This window comes from Macrobrachium rosenbergii, chromosome 52 (genome assembly GCF_040412425.1).
Source record: "Macrobrachium rosenbergii isolate ZJJX-2024 chromosome 52, ASM4041242v1, whole genome shotgun sequence".
NCBI lineage: Eukaryota > Metazoa > Arthropoda > Malacostraca > Decapoda > Palaemonidae > Macrobrachium > Macrobrachium rosenbergii.
Window position 1 is genome coordinate 17,994,613 of NC_089792.1, and position 20,082 is coordinate 18,014,694.

The following is a 20,082-nucleotide window of genomic DNA, read 5'->3' on the forward strand; positions in this document are numbered from 1 at the left end:
TAAAAACACAGAATTCCTCCACAAGAACATTCACATCTTCATCAGCCTCTGATATATCAATCAAAATGGCCCCCAAATATCTCTTATTCATGACCTATGAAAAATGTTCTACACTGCAGTCATACTTCTGGTGTTATTAATGACGTCACCAAAACGCCAACACTGGTTTTTACATTTAGAATGCATTAAAGTAGATTTTGCAATAATTCTAGCAGTAATCCTGACTAAAAAGGTTTTCTTATACTCCCCTTATACTTTCAAGCACAAAAATGCACGCAGAACCAGTGCCAATGGTAGTGTCACGGCCAGCCACTTCCCTGATAAGGATCACTGAACTGTGTTTGATATTGCAAAATCATCTGTAACTTATCACACAACTGGTTACTTCTCATAGCAACAGCAGTGCCATGGCCAGTGTCTGATAATGCAAATGTCGTCTGTAATGCATCGGAAAACTCCCTACTGCTCATAGCATCATAGCTTGTACTGCTCAAGGTATTGTCAATGATCATTTGATTTGCAAATCACCTCAACAGCTTTTACTACCAAAAGGCTGCTTTCTGGGAACAGAAGTACAGTACTGATGAAAGACCAATGGATTGATAGTTTTAACTTTTATTGTCTCAATCTTTTTTCTTGCATGCAGTTTTTCTCTACCTCTGTACCTTATCTCGTATTAAATTCCTTACATCTGAAGAGAGAGAACTGTAGCAAGATGTCAAAAAGTTCCAGTAATTTTTAGCACCATATGAACATTCATACTTTCATGTATACAGTGGAGTTTTTAACCATATTCAAATACAACATAAATTATGTTTCTAATCTCTGGATGATAAAATTATTTCAGGAATAACCTATGGCAAGACACAGTGGACTTGAAAGGTTGATAACTGCTTAGACTCACAAATCATACTGTCATGTCACTCTACAACTAATACTTACCTGAACTAAGAGAACATGACTCATGTCATGGTTCAGTAAAAGTCCTCCAAAAGTTGGCACTCTTAGTTTGAAATCCCTGAAATCCTGCAACATCTCTTCAACTGTACCACTGCTTGGTTTAATACCAACTCGCTGAAATCAAAGTGTATATCTAATAAGAAAAAATTATATTTATATTTGCAGTACAAATCCCTAAATCTACTAATGCTTAAACCTGTGAGCAGCAGGTTGTAGACACACATCAAAGAAAAAAAAAAACAAGACCCTCCAACTATTTAGGTATAAATCTCAGACATCAGTAGCTCTAGTGGTGGTAAGTCATTACACTTACTATAGGAAATGAGGGGTTGGGAGGCCAGTTGCTCAATAGTAAACTGATGTGTTTATAATAAAACAATAAATTGTGACAACAAATTTGGCTTTTAAAAAATTAAAATTTTAAAACAGGCTCTCCAATCCAATATTGCCTGAGTAGCTAGGGAGATGAGATCTGCGATCTCTTAAGTTTTACTGACAACGAAAACAGGTCTCTAATAGTACAGGGTCATGAATAGACAGTAATTAGAAAGGTCATAACAGTGTTGTTTGGGGTTTTCTGTGTAAAACAATTTCATATCTGATTTTTGTGCAAAGTACATATTGGCATCAGTGTCCAGCTTACCACCCTCTTTGAGGGATGGAATAAAGGTTACAAAGACAAGTAGAATGGGGGCGATGGGTTGTCATTCCCCTCAAAGTTTGATGAAATTTAGCCTTCTGCAAAGCTGGGTCAAATGACTTACATATGTGGTGATCAGTGGACATTACCAAAGATACATAAACCATATTCCATTCACAGAATTCAGATCTGGAGACAGCCTGACATTCAAGACCCATATAGCACTCTAGGGTGCTCAAAACTGAGAGGTGTCATTCTATAACTTTAGGAACATGTACATTTGCCAAAAACATAAACAAACTTGCTTTCACAAGGGACTCAGTTTTTTACATATGCATCCATAGAGATAGATCCTCATTAAAACCACCTCAACTGATGATGAGGCAATATTTTCAGAAACTGATCCAGTCGACACCTGAAACAAGTAGTTTGAGTCTTTACTTTTACAGTGCATCAGGGATGAAGGACAAACTGACACTATTTAAACACAGAAGGAATACCTGGCTGGCAGATTATAAAATCCATCAATACATTTTGCAAAGGTTTGGAAGAGAATAGGAATTAGTTCTAGGGACAAATTCTTGAATTTTACACCCAGACACTCATAAAATGGCCTGGCAAGCTTTCCAAGAACTAGATACCTATTCCCACCAAAAAGGATTCTAAGATTTGTATAATACTTATCTCCCTAATTTCTTGCATATTTGATGTAACCGACTAGAAGAGCAAGGTTTATCTTTCTACCTATACCCTGTAACAGGACAAGTGCACATCCTTTAAGAGCAGCTCCCAAACACCTGATAAAATGAGTGGCACACTTGGGAGTACAGTATTTCTCCTAATTCCTGATGGCCTTATTTGCTGAGCAAACAGCTTCTTCTACAGTTACCTCTTTGTCTCCAAATAAGTAGGATGAGCAGTCCTAGGTTCATAGAGGAACAGCCAAGAAACAGTCTGCAAAGTAGTACTGTACTTCTTAGCCCAGGTGACACTTTAGAACCACAGGAGAGTAGATCAAGGAGCAAGGCGAAGTGAGGTCTAAGATATATCACTAAATACTTCTTGAGCTGTTCCTTATCTGTACAGCTTTTAACCATCACTGGTCATACCATTAAACTTATTATTTTCACTAAGGATTCTCAAGATGTTTCTGGAAAATTTCCAATATCCAGGAAGAAATTAAGCCTTCACCTGCAGCAATCATTATAGTGCAGCAGATAATTGCATATTTCATAAGAATCGTTCAGATAGTGAAACAAGCATGAAATTTTGCACAAGTGCTCTTTAAAGTTCCCTATCAGAAAAGGGCGCTGGCCACGCAAAAATTTAATATGGCGGCCAAATTCCAAGATGGCGCCAGTATCGACAGATTTTGGCTAATTTTTCACTAGAATGGCATGTATTTGCTTCTAGCAATATGGTAAAGCTCTTCCATACTATTTCTTGTGAATATTATGTTTCTGTAGCTTCCCAGTACAGTTTACCTTTAAATATGGGGGCTATATGGCTGCCAAGAAAAGGTAGAAACAATAATTATAATGAGAAATAATGCCCGTTCAACAATTATCGTTTTAAGCATGGATCTTGGTTTCTGTGGTTTTAGATCCTAATGAGGCCATCTCTTTCGAATAACTCATCAATTTTGAAGGAAAATTAATAAATGTAAAAGAGTGTATGTCTGCACACAACCAGGGCACACTGGTGACATCACTGCTGTGTAACTCAGCATGGGGTTCAGTGCCAGCTAATCCAGCTTTACTAATCCTGTAGTCTTAGACTAGTAGTTGTAGTATAGTTTAGTTTAGTGTCCCAAATGCTTTCTAACAGCCCCAGACCAGCTATAGTTAGATAGCCGCACCTGAATAGACAGGATGTGCCAGCGCTGGAGAGCCGAGCCAAGGGTATGGGGGCTGTACATGATGGTTCATGTACTTACCCGGATGGTGTACAGATCACACGGGACTTAAATGGCACTGGATGAATGATCGGGCTAGGTGTAGGGAGACCGAACCTAGTTGAATCCCATACAGGAATGTGTGCTTTGTTTAAGGTGGTAAAAGGATAACCCCTCGGCCTTAATCAAAAGTGAAATCATGGCAGAATGTGATGCCAATCCAATATTGAGCAGTAGAAAAACAAACTGAGTTTGTGTTGTCTTTGTCAGAAGGACAAAAGAGGTGAGCACTTGACATCACCTCCAAGTCATCATGTCCTAGACCATGATGGGTACACAATGCTGGCAAGGAACATTCCCATGTTCAGTGAAATTAATGAAATGCCACTGATAATGGATCCAGCAAGGCTGGATGAAGGTGATGGCATAGAGGCCACTCTCAGGAAAAATGCAGCAAAATACCATGTGAACTGTCGCTTGTTGTTTAACAACACTAAACTGGACCGTGCAAGAAAGCGACAATCCAATGACCAGACCAGCAACACTGAGACTAGTCGTTGCAAAACTGCGCCGAACCAGTCATGACAATGAAGTTTGCATTTTCTGAGAAAGTGGCACCTGCATCTGATCTCAGACAGGCTAGTACTAAGGGCCTTGACTTGAAATTGCGTGAATGTGCAGAGATACTTAGTGATGGCAAGCTCCTTGCTATGCTCGTTGGCTGCCTATTCACCTCAGGGACATGCTTACCCTAGAGAGTTCACACCCAGAGTTGCACAAGGAGTTCAAGGCTGGCAACTTTGTTGTGCACAAGACCAGTCGCCAGTTCTCAGCAATGGCTCTTGACCAAGCTCATGAGCAGACCAATGCCTTTATAAAGGCTGATGGCGGAGCCATTGGGCTGACTGAAGATCCGTCAGCACTCAGAAGATGGATGGTGGCTGGCCCAGAGATCATCCGCTTGGTGTCTGCATACTGAAACAGAGGTTCAAAGTAAGGAGTCTAATGAGCAGACAACACACCATGAACAAACACCTCATGCGCAGAAGACATTCTTGGAGAGAGTCAGCAAGCTGTCATTGGCTTTGCAACACTTGGGAAGTCCTTTTCAGGAAGAGAGCCAGGATCTGTATTCCATTGACAACAAAGACATTGCCCACCCCAGCTCAGCAGAACTTCTACAGACACACCTTGACAGAGGCCGCACTAAATTTCAGAAGTTTTCAGACTCTTTGGCAAACAATGCAGTCTCCTTCTATGAGCCGATAAAGAAGAACAGAACTGACTTCTTCAGGCAAGAAGCTGCTCCTGTAGAACAGTCAAAGCAGAAACTTCTGAAGGAGGATTGCCAGCTTTTCTCAAAGCTATTTATATCCTGTCAGAGCCGTGAATGTGATCTGCAGGAATTCTTCCAGCACGAGAATCAAACATTCCCAGCTTCCTTAGTGAGGGTGGTAGGCTGTACACATGTCAGAAGTCTCAGCTGACCTCGGTCCTGGAGAGTCATGTTACACTAGAAGACAAAGAACCAAAGACTGATGTCCTCATTGTAGATGGATCAGCTTTGGTCCATGCCTTGCCACCAAAGAAAGGAAAGACCTTTGAGGGCTATGCACTTTGCGACTTCTTGCCTGTGATACAATCCTATAGCAGCAAGTACACATCATCACATCTTGTATTTGATGTATACAATACATCCAGCCTCAAAGCTGAGACCAGGCTCCAACGTGGTCAAGGAGGAAGGCGCAAGGTGACAGACAAGAACACAATTCCATCCAACTGGCGCAATTTCCTAAGACACGATGCCAACAAGACAGAGTTGTTCCAGTTCCTGGCAGACAAAGTTGCCCAGATGTCTGCCACAAATGTTGTCATTGCCACGAAAGGGTCTGCTGTCCTCAGCACTCATGAGGCTAGTCTTCAGGGACTGGAAAAGTGCTCTCATGAGGAAGCTGACACCCGCATCTTTCTCCATGCCAAATATGCCACAGAACATGGAGCCAAGACCATCACGGTTAAAGCAAATGACACAGATGTTCTTGTCGTTGCAGTCAGTGCTTTCTCCACTCTCCACAATCTAGGGCTAGAGAAGCTATGGGTGGCATTTGGCCAAGGCCAGAGCCTGCGCTGGATTGCTGTGCATGACCTGTGCAACTCTCTGGGCCAGGAGAAGGTGAATGGCATGCTCTTCTTCCATGCGTTCACAGGCTGTGATACAGTGTCAGCCTTCCGGAGCAAGGGCAAGAAGACCGCCTGGCAGACATGGAACATCTTTCCAGAGGCCTCCATTGTGTTCTCCAAACTGAGTCACTACCCTCTCAGAGTGGAAGAGAGTGACCTGAAGGTCCTGGAGAGGTTTGTCATACTTATGTATGAAAGATCCAGCACTGCTGGCACTGTGGATGAGGCTAGACTTGATATGTTTGCCAGAAAACAAAGGGCATATGAGGCCATTCCACCAACCAGGGAGCTCTCCTCCAACACACCAAGCGTGCTGCGTACCAGGCTGGTTGTGTGTGGGGCAGGCCACCCAGTGTCAGCCACAGCCAGAGAACCCTGCTGAGTGGGGATGGCAAAGTCTGGTGAAGCATGGCAAGTCCTCTGGACAACCAACTCGCCCTTAGCCAAGAGTTGCCAACAGCTTACCAAATGTGGATGCAAAGCAGGCTGTCGGGAAAGGTGCAAGTGCTACAAGCTGGGTCTTCCCTGCACAGCTCTGTGCACTTGCAAATGTGAAGTCTAGATAAATATTGCCCTCTCTTCAGTAGATAATCTAGCTTGAGCATCCAACGTGTCATGCTATGCCTACCTTCTTATCCTCGAATTTTTCAAAGGTGTAGGTTGAGAGACCTATACATAGATTGGTTGCGTTTAGTCCGTATTTCTCTTCTTTTCTTTTTATGGTTACAGTCTTAGACACAATGTTGTATGTGACCATACCATTACTATTTCAGTTGAAAATAGCATATTAGTTAAACTGTCTGATCACATGAATATACCATTAAATAAAAACAGTTGGTCTCTATGTCTGCTAGCGCTGTGGATAGAAAAAAAAACTTTTATGGCAACCATTTTGTACGCCATCTTGGTTACAATTCATTTAGTAAGGGTTTTCAATAAAATGTGTGGTATGGAACATTTTTATAACCTAAAAGTTGAGGTTTAAAAAAAAAAAACTGGCATATTCCATCCAATAGATGCTCCCAAACCAGTGAATCTCAACATAGATGGCGGCCATTTTGAAAAATAGCCGCCATCTTGGATTTTCAGGTGGCCAGCGCCCTTTTCTAAGAGAGCGTAGTCTTAGGAATGTTTGTGCCAAATTTCATGCTTGTTTCACTATCTGAACGATTTTTACAGCAATCTGCTGCACTATTAGACTTTGAGAAAGCATCTATTAACAGTTTCATTACAGTGAATTTGGCATTGGGTGACTCCTTGTTATTCTCTTTGAGAAGCACAATAACTAAACTTATTTCTCATGGTTTGGACAAGAGATTTAGGCTTGTCGTCTTGTAGACCTTTTCTTGACCAGTCACAAACCCTCTCCTCCTTTCAAAGCATCAGTCCTCCAAACAGAACTGATGACTGTCACTCTCTTCCACGAGACGTTCCTTGGGAAGTCCAGCAAGACTTGTCCAGAGAAGACTCCTGAGTCCTCTTCATGTCCATACGACAGTCTGAAGACCAGGAAGCATCATACGAAGGTGAGGTGGGGAAAGAGGTACGGATCAAGAGTGAAGAAAAAGACGATGAGAAAACAAGCATGTGCTTCGTACTGTTGCCTCAAGATAAATTTCTTAAATGAAATGCTTAGAGTTGCAATAGTAAAAGCAAGAGGAACTCCCAACATTCCAAAGAAGCTTCAGAGCTTGGTCTAGCGGTGAAAGGACTAAAGCAAATAGGTCAAGAGACCATTCAGCGAGTTTGCAGATGTCCACTAGCAGTGAATGGTGAGCAATAGTCTGATCAACCCAACAAAACACCCCCAAAGACCATGCATTAGCAAGGGAAGGTCTCATTAGCAGATGACGACTTCCTCATGGGCATGGTACCAAAATGAGCTGTAGAGGTGAAGGAGGTGTATCTTATAACAAGAACACCATCAGCCTCTCTGGCCCTATCCCACTTTCAGCCAAACTTCTGCCCATGACAAGATCATTCATTGGAATCCTTGCAGAAATCCCTGGAACTTCCCGATCTCTGCATAAGACATAAAAGACATGAGTTAATGCTGTTCTTGCATCTTGCCAGACATTCCACGACAGACATATGTAAGTACATAACACTAACACTGTGAAAAGTTGAAATGGCACAATGGCAAAAATAGAATGCCATGAAGTCAAGCTTGTTGACACCTAATGAGTGGGCAAGTAGTCCCCTCCCCTCTCAAACATCTGTCTCCAACTGATAAAACCTTGTTAAGAAATTTCCTAGACCAAACATATTGAACCATTTTAGATTTAAAAATATTTCTGCATTAATGATGGGGGTTTGTATTCTCTTCTGCAAAATCAAAGTAAAAACTTTGCAGGGAAAATCACTCATAGCATACAAACTATAATGTCACTTGAATGAGTAGAGCTTGCCTAGAAAATAATATCAAGAGAGAAAACAAACATAATGGCTGCCTGTTAATTATTTGTCAACTAATACTGCAGTTACGGCTACAATGAATATGCAGCAAAATTAAGTACAATAAGATGAAAAAAGCAACAAGATACAAACAGCAAACATCATTTATGAATGACAACAGCAAGGAAACAAAATCAAAGAAGTGAAAAAGATATTATGAAAGTACAGTAAACCACCGGCATTCGCGGATTTCTCTGTGGAACGTATCTACCCATTATTCGCGGAAAGTTTGCCCATTCACAGTATTTTTCACTGAGAAATATTCACTAATTACTGTATTTTCATATAATTTTCATAACTAAATGCACTTTTTGTGATGAAACTATTAAAATACTCAGTATAAGCATTTTTAGAGGGTTTTTCTTGTGTTTAAACTATCAAAATAGGCAGTTCTAAGTGTTTTTAGAGGGGTTTTAAGTATTCGTGGATTTTAGCTATTCACGGGGGGGTGCGGTACTCATCCCCCACGAATACGGGAGGTTTACTGTAATAGTTTCACCCAATATAAACATTAACTGAACCTAAATATAATTACAAACTAAATATGTTCAATGGTAGTCGTCATGAAAACTTACATTTATAAGTTGCTGAGCAAAGGGTTCAAATTTGATGGTATTTAGATTATCATCCTCTTCAACATACTCATCTAAATAGAACCAGTATGCAAGCTCTGTTATGAAGCAAAGTGTGATGGGATCTCCCAACTCGGAGTCAGATGCATCCAACAGGAAACGGCTGAGAAACATGAGATTGAAAATACATTATTTTTCAGTCTTTGTATACATCTGATTTATAGTAACTGTACATGACAAACATCTTAAAAAAAAAAAAAAAAAAAGCTTTGCCCTCCCCTTCTACTCACTGAACTATACAACAACAACAACAACAACAGTAGAAAATGTTTAGAATTTTTTAAGTCCTCCACATTTTTTCCTGTGGTAAAGGGATTTTTTTGTTGTTACAATTCAAGGGATTTTTTTGTTGTTACAATTCAATTTCGTATTATAAAAAAATCACTTATAATTTCTCCTTTGTGCATTTCTAATTATCAGTATGTTTAACTCATTTGAAAATCATTAATTGTATTTTTAATCATACACAGTACTATCGTTACCAACCAATCAAAAGTATCACAGCGTCATTAGAAAAAAATTAGCCCTTGACAGGTTAACCATTTGCCAAGTTGTGATTTTTATTAATTTGCATTCTTGATGTCAACAAAAACATTCACCCTTTTAGGTTCCACTTCCCCAGGATTAGGAGTACATGTATCACTGGATTGCAATATCAATGATTCCTGAGCTTCTTGACATTAAGCACGTGCAAATCTTGATATATTTTTTCCCAACAGAAAAGAGGGCCATATGGCCAGCAATCAACCAGGGAAGTGGAGGTCAAAGTAATGATTTGAAATTGTGGTTCGGAAGGATGGATGACACTTAGTTACTTCTTTTTTCTGTTATTTAATAACTTAAATTTATCATAAAATAATCACTAAATCCAATTTCCTTAATTAAATTTTGTTAGGATTTACTTAATAACTTATGTCTGCATGAGTTTAGTACCGATTTGTTTTACATCAGTGGTTGATTTGAAGCTACCTTAATCTGTACACTTTACACTGACCATAAACTGCAATGTGTAAATAGACCTTACATGCATTATTCGTTGACTAATATACTGAAGGTTAGCCTAGGCCACGTCATTAGATGACTATGGTGATCTGTTGGCTGTGGTTCAACTATGCTTTCTCCCAAAGGTGTATTAGAGCTGTATTTATTCTCAGTTAGGAAGTGTAATGGAAGATACTGGGGTAATAACTATTCAGTTCTAGATTTGTTTACTGCATTTTGTGTGACGTGCAGCTTAACCTACACTGATCAGGTTGGGCTAGGCCCTACGCCAAAGTATTTTTGTTAAATTTACCACAATACAGTACTTCAGTAGGTCATCTTGATTTAAATATTTAAAGAACTGCTGGCTGAATGGAATTAAGTTTATTGCCTACTTGTTTGCTTAAAAAAATATGCTATCTTAACTTAAATTCACTACAGGTCACATAAATGAAGTGGGAATAAGAGAGTAGCTTGCGGAGCATTTAAATGAAAATCTATCTATATTTGGGAATAAAGTTCAAAGATAAGAACGAATTGGCAGGTAAACTGGGAACCCATATGTTGTATACAGTAATAAATGCAAAAATACATGAAGACATAACAAACAAATCATAATGGTGATTTTTATGATAAAATCAATTTTTAGGTACTTACTCTCTATCATTTGCTTCAAAGATGACTACCTGGCATGGGTTCAACAAGTGTTAAAATTGAAACAATCATTAACAAATGCTCCAAATAGTTACACCCGCTCTTCAGAGGGTGGGGGTAGGACAGCAATAGTTTTGGTTGTCATTCTTCTCTTAAACCCTTGAGAGGGGAGGAGGGAGGATTCCCAATGATAGAGGGTACCTAAAAATTGATTTTATCATAAAAATCACCATTTTTGAGGAGAAACACTCTATCATTTGCTGACTCCAACACTGTGTGCTGGAGGTGGTTAACAGATTCCCTACAACCAAATTAACATATCATTACAAATACTGTGTCTCCATTACTGCTTACCTAATGAATATGACCCCATAGCAAGTACTTCATCAAGTGAGGTCCTCAACATCACTGTTAGCACGAAAGGAGGCCAAAAGAGATAGTTCTGCTCCAGTACGTGGAAACCCTAATAACGATGATACTGCTTGTACGGTAATTCACTTACTCTTTTGGCTAAAGCCAAGGCCACCAGAAGACAGTTTTCAGAGAAACAGCCATGAGAGAAACCTCTCTCAGGGGTTCAAAAGGAGGGCCTCTAAGCCTTCGTAAGACAAGACAATGTTCAGGTTCCATAAAAGTGGCTTTTGCAGAACCTTTGGCATTTCCAGTTGAATTGAGCAAACAGCTCCATGCAAGCCAACATTGTTCAAAATATCCATTTCAGCATGTCTTAAAACAGAAGCCAGCATGGATTTATAGCTTTTGATGGAGGCAACAGACAAACCTTTAGCGTATCTCAAGAATCACAGAGACTTTATTACAAGATCAATGCCCTGGACTTGCACCATGGTCTATATAGCCCACCGTTTCTGATATTAGTGGGCTTCCTCCTTTTAGCGAGGATAGAGTCCCTAGACGACCTTGAAAAGCCTCTAGAGCTGAGGAGCTTGTCAACAGTTTCAACAGTTCCATGTGGTTAGTTGAAGCATGTTGCTACTTCCAAGAAACCTCCTGTCCCAGTCTGTCAAAGAAGATTTGTCCAAAAAAGTAATTGTCTGGGAACTTCTACTGACATTCCAGAAGGTCTGTGAACCAATGCCTTCTCAGCAACCAAGGCGTGACTACCATTATGGTGGTGTTCCAAGATTCCCTCAACTTTTATAGCACCTCCTTCAACAGTGGAAACGGAGGGGAGGCACATATGGACAGGTCTGTTCAATCTAGAACCACAATGTCTACTTCTCAGGGTTGAGGGTTTGGAACTGGTGAGATGTACAACTGGAGGCAATGATTCAGCTTCATTGCAAAGGGATCAATCAGAGGTTGTCCAAACTCTCTCTCCAAAATACCTGTAAACTGAACATTCAGTCGACCAGGCACAAACTGGGACATTTGGATAATATTACTCTCCTCTGTCCAGAGGAGTAAATCCATGGTGATGGCTACCAAAGTTTCTGACCTTGAGCCCTCTTGTCTTCTTAGATAAGCCAGAGGCACTGAGGTGTCCAAGACGACAGATGTTACTCTGTTCGTCACTCCACTTTACAGGTCCTGCAGCCCCTTCTGTATAGCCAACAACTCCTTGCAGTTTATGTGAAAACTTGCTTCGACTGGCAACTATGCCCCTGAAGCGACCTGATTCCCCATAACTATACACCACCCCTCGTCTGAGGTGTCTGAATACAGTGCAAGCTCTGGGCCCAACACTTAGATACTTTCCTGCAAGCGGTACTTCTTCAGACATCCACCAATGAAGGTAAGGGGACAGTTCTTGGCTTCATAGCACCAACTCTTAGGCTGTTTGTCTCTCTGTGCCATTGCCTCTTCAACTGCAACTGAAGAGGTCTCTTCCGTAGTTTTGCACCTGGGACTTAACTTCTCCAGAAAAGAGCACGTGTTGGAAAAACCTTGTAAAGAGCCAAATTGATCGTCATGCCCAAGTACAAGCAGTCACAGGGTAACAGCAGGGGTTCCACACCCAGCCGAGTGGCGCTGACTGAAAATTGGCGATAAAAGTGCCAAAATCCCCACTTAATGGTGCCATTAACCGATGATCAGCACAGAAATCCCGTTTAACAGCGTCATTAACCAGAGATCAGCGCTGAAAATCCAGTTCACAATGTCACTAGCCAACCACAGGAACACCAAAATGCTGCAACCTGATGCTGCTGGTAAGTGGGGACTGCCTGTAGGTCACTCTGAGTCCGTTCCAGAGAAGACTGTGAAGTCTATAAGTAACCATATGGCTTTTGCTAAGCCCAGTACTAGCTCTCTTGACCTCAGACAATCCTCCCTAGACTTTGTAATGATAGTCCAATCATCCAGGTACAAAAGTATCTTTACTTATAGTAAGTGAAGCCATTTTGCGAAGGGGGATAGTACCCTGGTGAAAACTTGAGATGTGGAACTCAGCCCAAAACAGAGCTCAATACTGATATGTCTTTCCCCCAAAGCCAAAGCGCAGGAACTTCCTTGAACAAAAGTGAATGGGGGCGTGAAAGTACCCATCTTTCACGTCCACCATAAACATTCATGCCCACTTCTCCAAGGCGGCTAAGACTGTGGAGTCTGACTCCACGGAAAAAGGGGACAACTGGACATAGAGGTTGAGCTTGGACATGTCCAAGACAGGCCTCCAACCTCCCGCTGCCTTGGAACTAGGAATAGCCTTTTGTAAAATATTGGTGATGTAGCTGGTATCTCCTCTATTGCTGACTCAACACCTGTCTCTTCTCTATGTTGCCTCTATATGACTGAAAGGTTATGGGATGGTTTGAAAGAGGAGGCAAACTCCTGAAAGGTTATGGGGTGGTTTAAAAGAGGAGGCAAACTCCTGAAAGGTTATGGGATGGTTTGAAAGAGGTGGTAAACTCCTGAAAGGAACGCAATAACCTTCCAAAAGTACCTTCTTTGCCCATGTGTCTAACTCTAAGTGCTCCCACACTTGAGTGAAGCAGGCCAACCTGCCACCCACAGGTATCTGAGGACTTGAGGAGTTCTTCTACTCTTTATCAGACTTAGGATTCTTTAAATAAGAGGAGGAGTTAAACTTCCCTCCCTTTGCAGAACGAGATCTAGAACACTGCTGCCGAAAGGACAATTTCTTTCTACTGGAAGTTTGAAAGGAACACCTCGAAAAAGAGGTAGTACTGCCCAAAGAACATTTAAAGGAAGATGAAGAAGTATGAAATTTCCATTTATAGGCCTGTGACTGGTGGATAAAAATCCTGTTTTCAATTTTCTCTGACTGCAGTTTGTCATCTATTATCTTCCTGTTTGCTAAGGAAGGAGTCTGAAGGAACCAGCAGAGAGGAAAGTTGCCCTCTCCTGCAAACTTTGAGATAGCTCATGATGTGAGACAGCTCCCTTATCACATAAAGAGTAGCCTTGTCTAGGGAAGCAAAAAACCTTAAGGCCTTAACAAAAGGAACCCTGGCCAAAGGAGGAAGAGGTTCACCAAACTCCTTCAAACACTGTGTAACAGTGTTCAGCACAATTTCACTGAAAGACGTAGCTTCAATGGCATTATACATGTTCTTGGCCTCTTGAATTGCGAAATTTAACTTGTCAAACACAACTGCATGTATCTTGGCTGGAAAAATCATGGAAAAAATGTGCTGTCAACTGTTGGATCAGGAGAAAAGGGGAGAAACTCCCCTGTCTGATACACTATAGCACTCCCAGCATGCAACAATAGAAACAAAAGAGAGGATCCTTTAGAAGAGATTTTCTTGGGCAAAGCCTTTGCATTAGAGTCAAATCTCCCATGTACAGAATCTGGCAGCAAAATGAAGAGAGAGGTAAATAGTCGGATGACAACCTGACGCGCTGAGAGAGTGAGAAGCCTTAGAATGCTTAACGGAAAAGAACTTTGGGTATCTGTCCAAACAACTGAACCAGATCCTCAAAAACTGAAGGGACAGATTCTAAGTGCTCCTCTTCATCCAAAATCTGTAGGGGAGACGAAGGAGAACACTGAAAGGAAGAGCCGGGCCTAAATGAGTCTTCCTCTTCCGCGACAAAAGTAGTAGCCACAGAACCAGCTGGTCTTGCAAGACCAGGAGCTAAAGTTCTTATAATCCACTCTGGCACATACTTGAACACTGAAAGGAGACAATACAACAGACACAGGGGAGCATTAACTTTCCTTGTTCAAATATACAGTATATATGTTGAATAAAAAATGCAAACACCTTCCATACAATAAATAAAAATGAAAGAAGTTCCAACTTTACACTCAGATACAGCACAGCATGATGTCTTTACTACCTCCAGTTAACTACATTGTTGCCAAGTTTCAGTGACTGATTCTAGATTGAGATTAGGAATATTCCTTAAGCCCTGAACTAGTTAAGCTAGAAAATTACTTTACTTACACTTACTAAGCAATCCAGGCTGGCAAAAGTTTACTAATATGATTAAATGGTTAAAAGTATGAAAATAACCAAAAAAATTATGTATAGTATACAATTTCAAGGGAAAAACATGAAAATATAAAAAATACCAAAGCCATTCAAGATTAGAGCAACAACAGTGAATCAAAATAGTTATATTAAGCTTTTTAAAATAAAATTTTCTGGGGAATGACACTGGAGGTATTTAACAGCAGATCCTCAGAATAATGATCAGTTTTCACAAGGGGTTCTCCGGGACATGAAAGCACTCAAAAAGGTGGAAATGAAGACCATTCTTTATGGATATATCTGGAAACAACTGCAGTTCAGGCTAACATTAAGTAATGGGTATATGATGGCAAACTAGAGTATCAGTGTATATTTTACTTGGGGAGAGTGTTCACAAGCAATAAGGTACCAATTTCGTTAGAAATACAATACGAAAATTATCTATTTTCTGTGTTCAAAAAGTATACAATACATGAATTTAAAACATTTAAAGAACATCTGCAATGATACATCCAATTACAGTAATTATATCAGAATGGATTCACCCTGAACATACAACAAAATATGAAAATTTAAAAAGTGAAGATGACAGAAAATGCACTACTGTAATTAAAACTGATCAAAACACCTAAGAAGTATTAACAGTACTGTACTCTATTTAAAATCTAACTCATTCTATTTACCTTTCAACTTGGGAAAACCATCTATTCAATCATGCCTATAAAATTTCCTCTGGAGCATTAAATTTACTAGTACAGGCATTCACAAGACTGTATTCAAAAGCAACTCACAGCACTTTACATACCTTGCTATATCGTCTAACAAGTCTGATGGAACAATAACACCTTTAGGTACAGGCGGCCTGGCCATTATATACCTGTAATAAAGTTGAATTAAGAAATTGCTACATCACTTAAATAATAACTAAACTAGAAACATCCAGATAAGAACAGGAGAACATTAACTCCCCTCACAGTAACAGAACATATTACAATAAAAGATTGCTAATAAACATTAAATTACAATAATACAATAGTTTGGAGTTTCTGCATTTTAATTCATCTGTGGCGCTACTTGACTTTACCAAGGCTTAGAATAATCTTTCTCATCAGAACATGTTAATCACACAGTGTTATTTTACAACATATAAAAATAATTTTTTTGTCAAATTCTGATTATGATTTTGATCTTAATCTAAAGAACTTAATTTATGGTTAAGGCACACCCACCAGATCATCAATAAGCAATGTCAAGTAAGTATGAGTTATGATTTTTTGTAAAAAATAATTAAAAACTATTATATTTAGCTCTTCCCTGCTGGTTGTGTGAATAACTTAGACATCACACAAACCCAGAGAAGTCCAACATGATTTAACAAAGGCTATGAAATTGAGAAAGGAGGTCGACATTGTTACAACTGTCATTAAGCCTGCAAGAGGACATAATTAAGAGACTGCTATCTGCCATTCAACATTTCCAGCACCGAGTAACTGGTCAACTTGCATCACTGCTTAAGGCACATCCCTCAGATCATTAAAAAGCTGTGTAAGTGCAGCATTTATGAGGTTATGGTTTTCTGTTCAAAAAAGCAAGAAAAAAAAAAATTTGGATTATCTTTGCTGGTTGCAATTACCCAAATTATGCATGGTCTCATTTATAAACAGGTCTATTTGGAGGAACCACAAACACTTGCTTTACCACGACGAGAATCGGTAAATATTAAATCCAAGAAATACCAATATTATGCATGGCCTAATTTATAATTCACTCTCAGCAAAAATCTTAAGGAAAGACAAGAGCCATGGGGTCAGTATCAGTAGGAGAAAAACAATTAAAAAAACTCCCCTATAATCTGCACTAAAAATTACCAGGAGGATCATCAGCCAATGGAATAATGTCCTACAGTCAGAATGTATACTAGATCCTGAGTCTGCAAGGAACCCTGGTGACTATGAATCTATTTCTCACAAGCCTGGGTCACAAGCTCCCCAACTCCCGCTCAGCCGAGTACAACCTAGTAACCCAGAAGCATTGCTCAATTTCTGGGACAACCACCATGCTTACGCCTTTCCTCCAGTCAGTCTCTTGAAGGTACTTTTGACCTAGCCAAAGACCTCTAGCCACATGAAGACAATCCTGTCCCACTATGGCTTCATGGATTTTTAATTCCTTGTGGACAACCCCCAACAGCCTGACACCATGGACAACTATTTTCAAGAAACCCAAAAACAGGAAGATCCACTATGCTTGTAGTAAGCTACAACTTGATGGTCAGTCAGTGCACAGGAAGCCGTCTTTACTCGATCACGGGTAAAGAAAAGGTGTTGGTTTAAGGCAGATGAGTGTAATTTCCCCCCTACTTACCTGCCTACCTCCCAGTAACCATCTCGTTACTAGCCTAAGCTTCAATGACTTTTAAGCTGGCATTGAGGAATCCCTACATGGCCTAATACGGCAATGTTCTAGTAAGTTAACACCCTATAAAACTACCTACATAGGTTGGTTACTCAAGAAAGTTTTTGTCCCGTCAAGATGACTGGTTGAATTTACACGTCAAGTTGAATTACTACTGTCTAGGTCTGGTTCCAATCCCAAGGGAGGTACTATGTATCTTTTAATAACTTCTAAAGCCTACGATAGGTTAGGCCTAAGCTAGGTCAGGTAGCCTAACCTCGGCCGAATGTCAAACCTTGTGGGTCTTGCCACCCTCCCCTTAGATGCTTTTTACCTTGGATTCGAAACTCCATGTACTGAAATCCTGGTCGAAAAAGAATTACAGCCTATGTATTAGATTGCAATCTCTGATACATCAGATACAAGACACAACACAATAAATTATTCCCTTCGAGCCAAACGTAAACAAACATACACGAGCGCCGCTCTCTTTTGTCCAGTTCCTTAGACCTTATCACACATTACTATCAATTATAGCTTCCAATAATTAATATAAATCAGAGTGGGATTCATCATCAACAAAAATACGCTCACCGTAAGCCGCCGCAACAGAATAATAAAAGATTATTATGATATTTCTTCCTGGGAGCTGACGGATCCTCTGGCTACATCGTCACGGAATAAGTTTACTCGTACCGCTGAATGACCATTTTCATTCAGGTATTTGTTTCGTTTCTCATATTATGCAATTCAAAACTTGGATACAATGAAAATGGTTAGCTTTTGGCTAAATGTGTGGTACTGCAAATGAAATATCAATTAATTATACAGAAAGCCATAAAGTTTTATATTCGACAATACTCAAAGTGATATCAGTCTTGGACATTAATTTCTCAGAAACTTACAATTATAATACCTTCACAGTTGCTTGCATATTTCAAACAAAATTATGCATAGGTTGGTTTCAAAATAGGTTCTTGATTCAGTGGGTGTAATTTAGTTCAACACACCATAAAACTAAGAAATGCGTTAAGAAATTATCAATCAATATGCTCTGTCACCATACATAATGCGCTTTCGAAGTAGCAGAATTGATGCGCCTATATGCGAAACATTATTGAAACCACAAGAGCCAGGATGTTGTTACGGATGGAGGTCGGAGTAAGTTCGCCAGAATAGGGGCCAAAAGAACCTGTTGATTTCTGTTTACTTATTATATGGCATCTTGGTCTCTGTTGGTAGCAGAGTCCCGAGGTCTACACCAAGCCTCTTATTCCTTTCTAACCCTTACCACACTTACGAGACTTAACGGTAAGGGATCCTGCTGGGCAAAAGGCAGTTTTATCTAAACCACCCAACCATGACAGCTACATTTTATAAGAGATACCACAATTTAATTAACTTATTTCTTAGACAAAATATTATGAACTGTAAGGTAACTGTCTAAGAGCAACAAAATTCAAGGGCCTAATCCAGTAATCCCAATACAAGACAACCACCTTCTCGAAGCATCCCAAAATTATACAGTATATCTTCACCCAAAACTCTATCATAAGCGGAGCCATGAAAATCAATTCCGACTTCTAGATATTACTTCTTTCTCCAACTGTGGCGTTTTATCCTTTCACGTTTACTTTTATCACATCTCATTAAATTTATTTTGTGGATTCCTTTATCCTACAGTCCAACCATTCCGTGTCATTGTTTTGTCGCTGTGTGGCTGAAAGTGGCCCATTGCTTGGGTTTATAGGCCAATTCCATAATTACCAAGTTCACAGTATACACCAAATTTGATGTTTGGGATGTTACACACACGCACATACAGTAAGCTAATACCTCAAGTATTACACCTCGGGATAGGATTACCTCTGTATTCTTTGAGTTGCCCTGGCTGCCTATCAGAGTTAGAATAGTGTTTATGTGATGTATCATCAATTTGCCAAGACTGGATGTCAATAGCATTAAATAGACTTGCTGTGCATAGCACCGCCAACGTATGGTGTCAACGCAAGACTAGCTATAGATGATTTCAAGATAGCTGAACCAAGATGCAATTTGAATGTTCGTTTAGGCGGCCCCAAATATACAGCCCTACGAGTGTACAAAAGCTTCACAATTGACATTAGGCCAGGACTTCCAAAAAAAAACTTATTTTCTACCTACCATGACAGTGGGGATATTACAATTAATATAGAGCACGTCGTATGAGTTGGATGTCTGTTATATGCTATTTATACGACAGACGAATTTACTGTTGCCACATACGTACCTCGGCGGAGTGGGTAATACGACGTGTGGTGTGTGTGCAAGGGCTTCACTGCGTCATGGTTCCAACTTTCGACAAGATTACGACGTGTCTCTCTGTCCTTAGATCAGTGTTGTATCAAAAACGACAAATTAAAACAAGCACCGGTGGCATGTAAAAATGTCACTAGCATTCTGTTAATTCATTATTATGCTTTATTATATCAGTGGTTTATAGTATCCATTCTCATATAAGTGTAAAAGTAAAAAAGAAAAGTCAATATCGTAAGTGTGAAAAACTCGTTGACTAGCAAGTCTTGAAGGATAAGAGGATGCACTGGGTAAGGAAGGCCTGGGAGACTGCAAATGAAAATGGCCTGGTTTATTACTTTTTATGCTGCACATAATTTGGCAATTGGAAGAAATCTTTTCCAATCATAGGACATCCAAAATACACTTGGTCAGCTCCAAAAGGCTGTCATAAAAACCAAATAAATCACAAAGCTATTAGTCGTGAGAGAAGAAGAACGCCAAGAAATATTATGAGCTGGAAGAGCAGATGTCGGCAGTGATCAGTCTTGTCATTGCCATATTAAAGCTGAAGAAAAAAGCACCCAACAAAAGAAGTTGACATAGTATTTATGAATA

At 39.9% G+C, this 20,082-nt stretch overlaps 1 protein-coding gene across 1 annotated transcript in view; it reads right to left on the minus strand.

Annotated features, from left to right (window-relative positions):
* Positions 1 to 17,936, minus strand: part of LOC136833727 (m7GpppN-mRNA hydrolase-like) — a 40,184-nt gene extending 22,248 nt beyond the window's left edge. Inside the window, 4 exon segments of the mRNA XM_067095940.1 lie at positions 943 to 1,074; positions 8,705 to 8,864; positions 15,602 to 15,673; positions 17,785 to 17,936. Of these exon segments, the coding sequence (XP_066952041.1) occupies positions 943 to 1,074; positions 8,705 to 8,864; positions 15,602 to 15,666 (357 nt within the window). The 5' untranslated portion in view covers positions 15,667 to 15,673; positions 17,785 to 17,936.
* Positions 17,937 to 20,082: the final 2,146 nt, after the last annotated feature.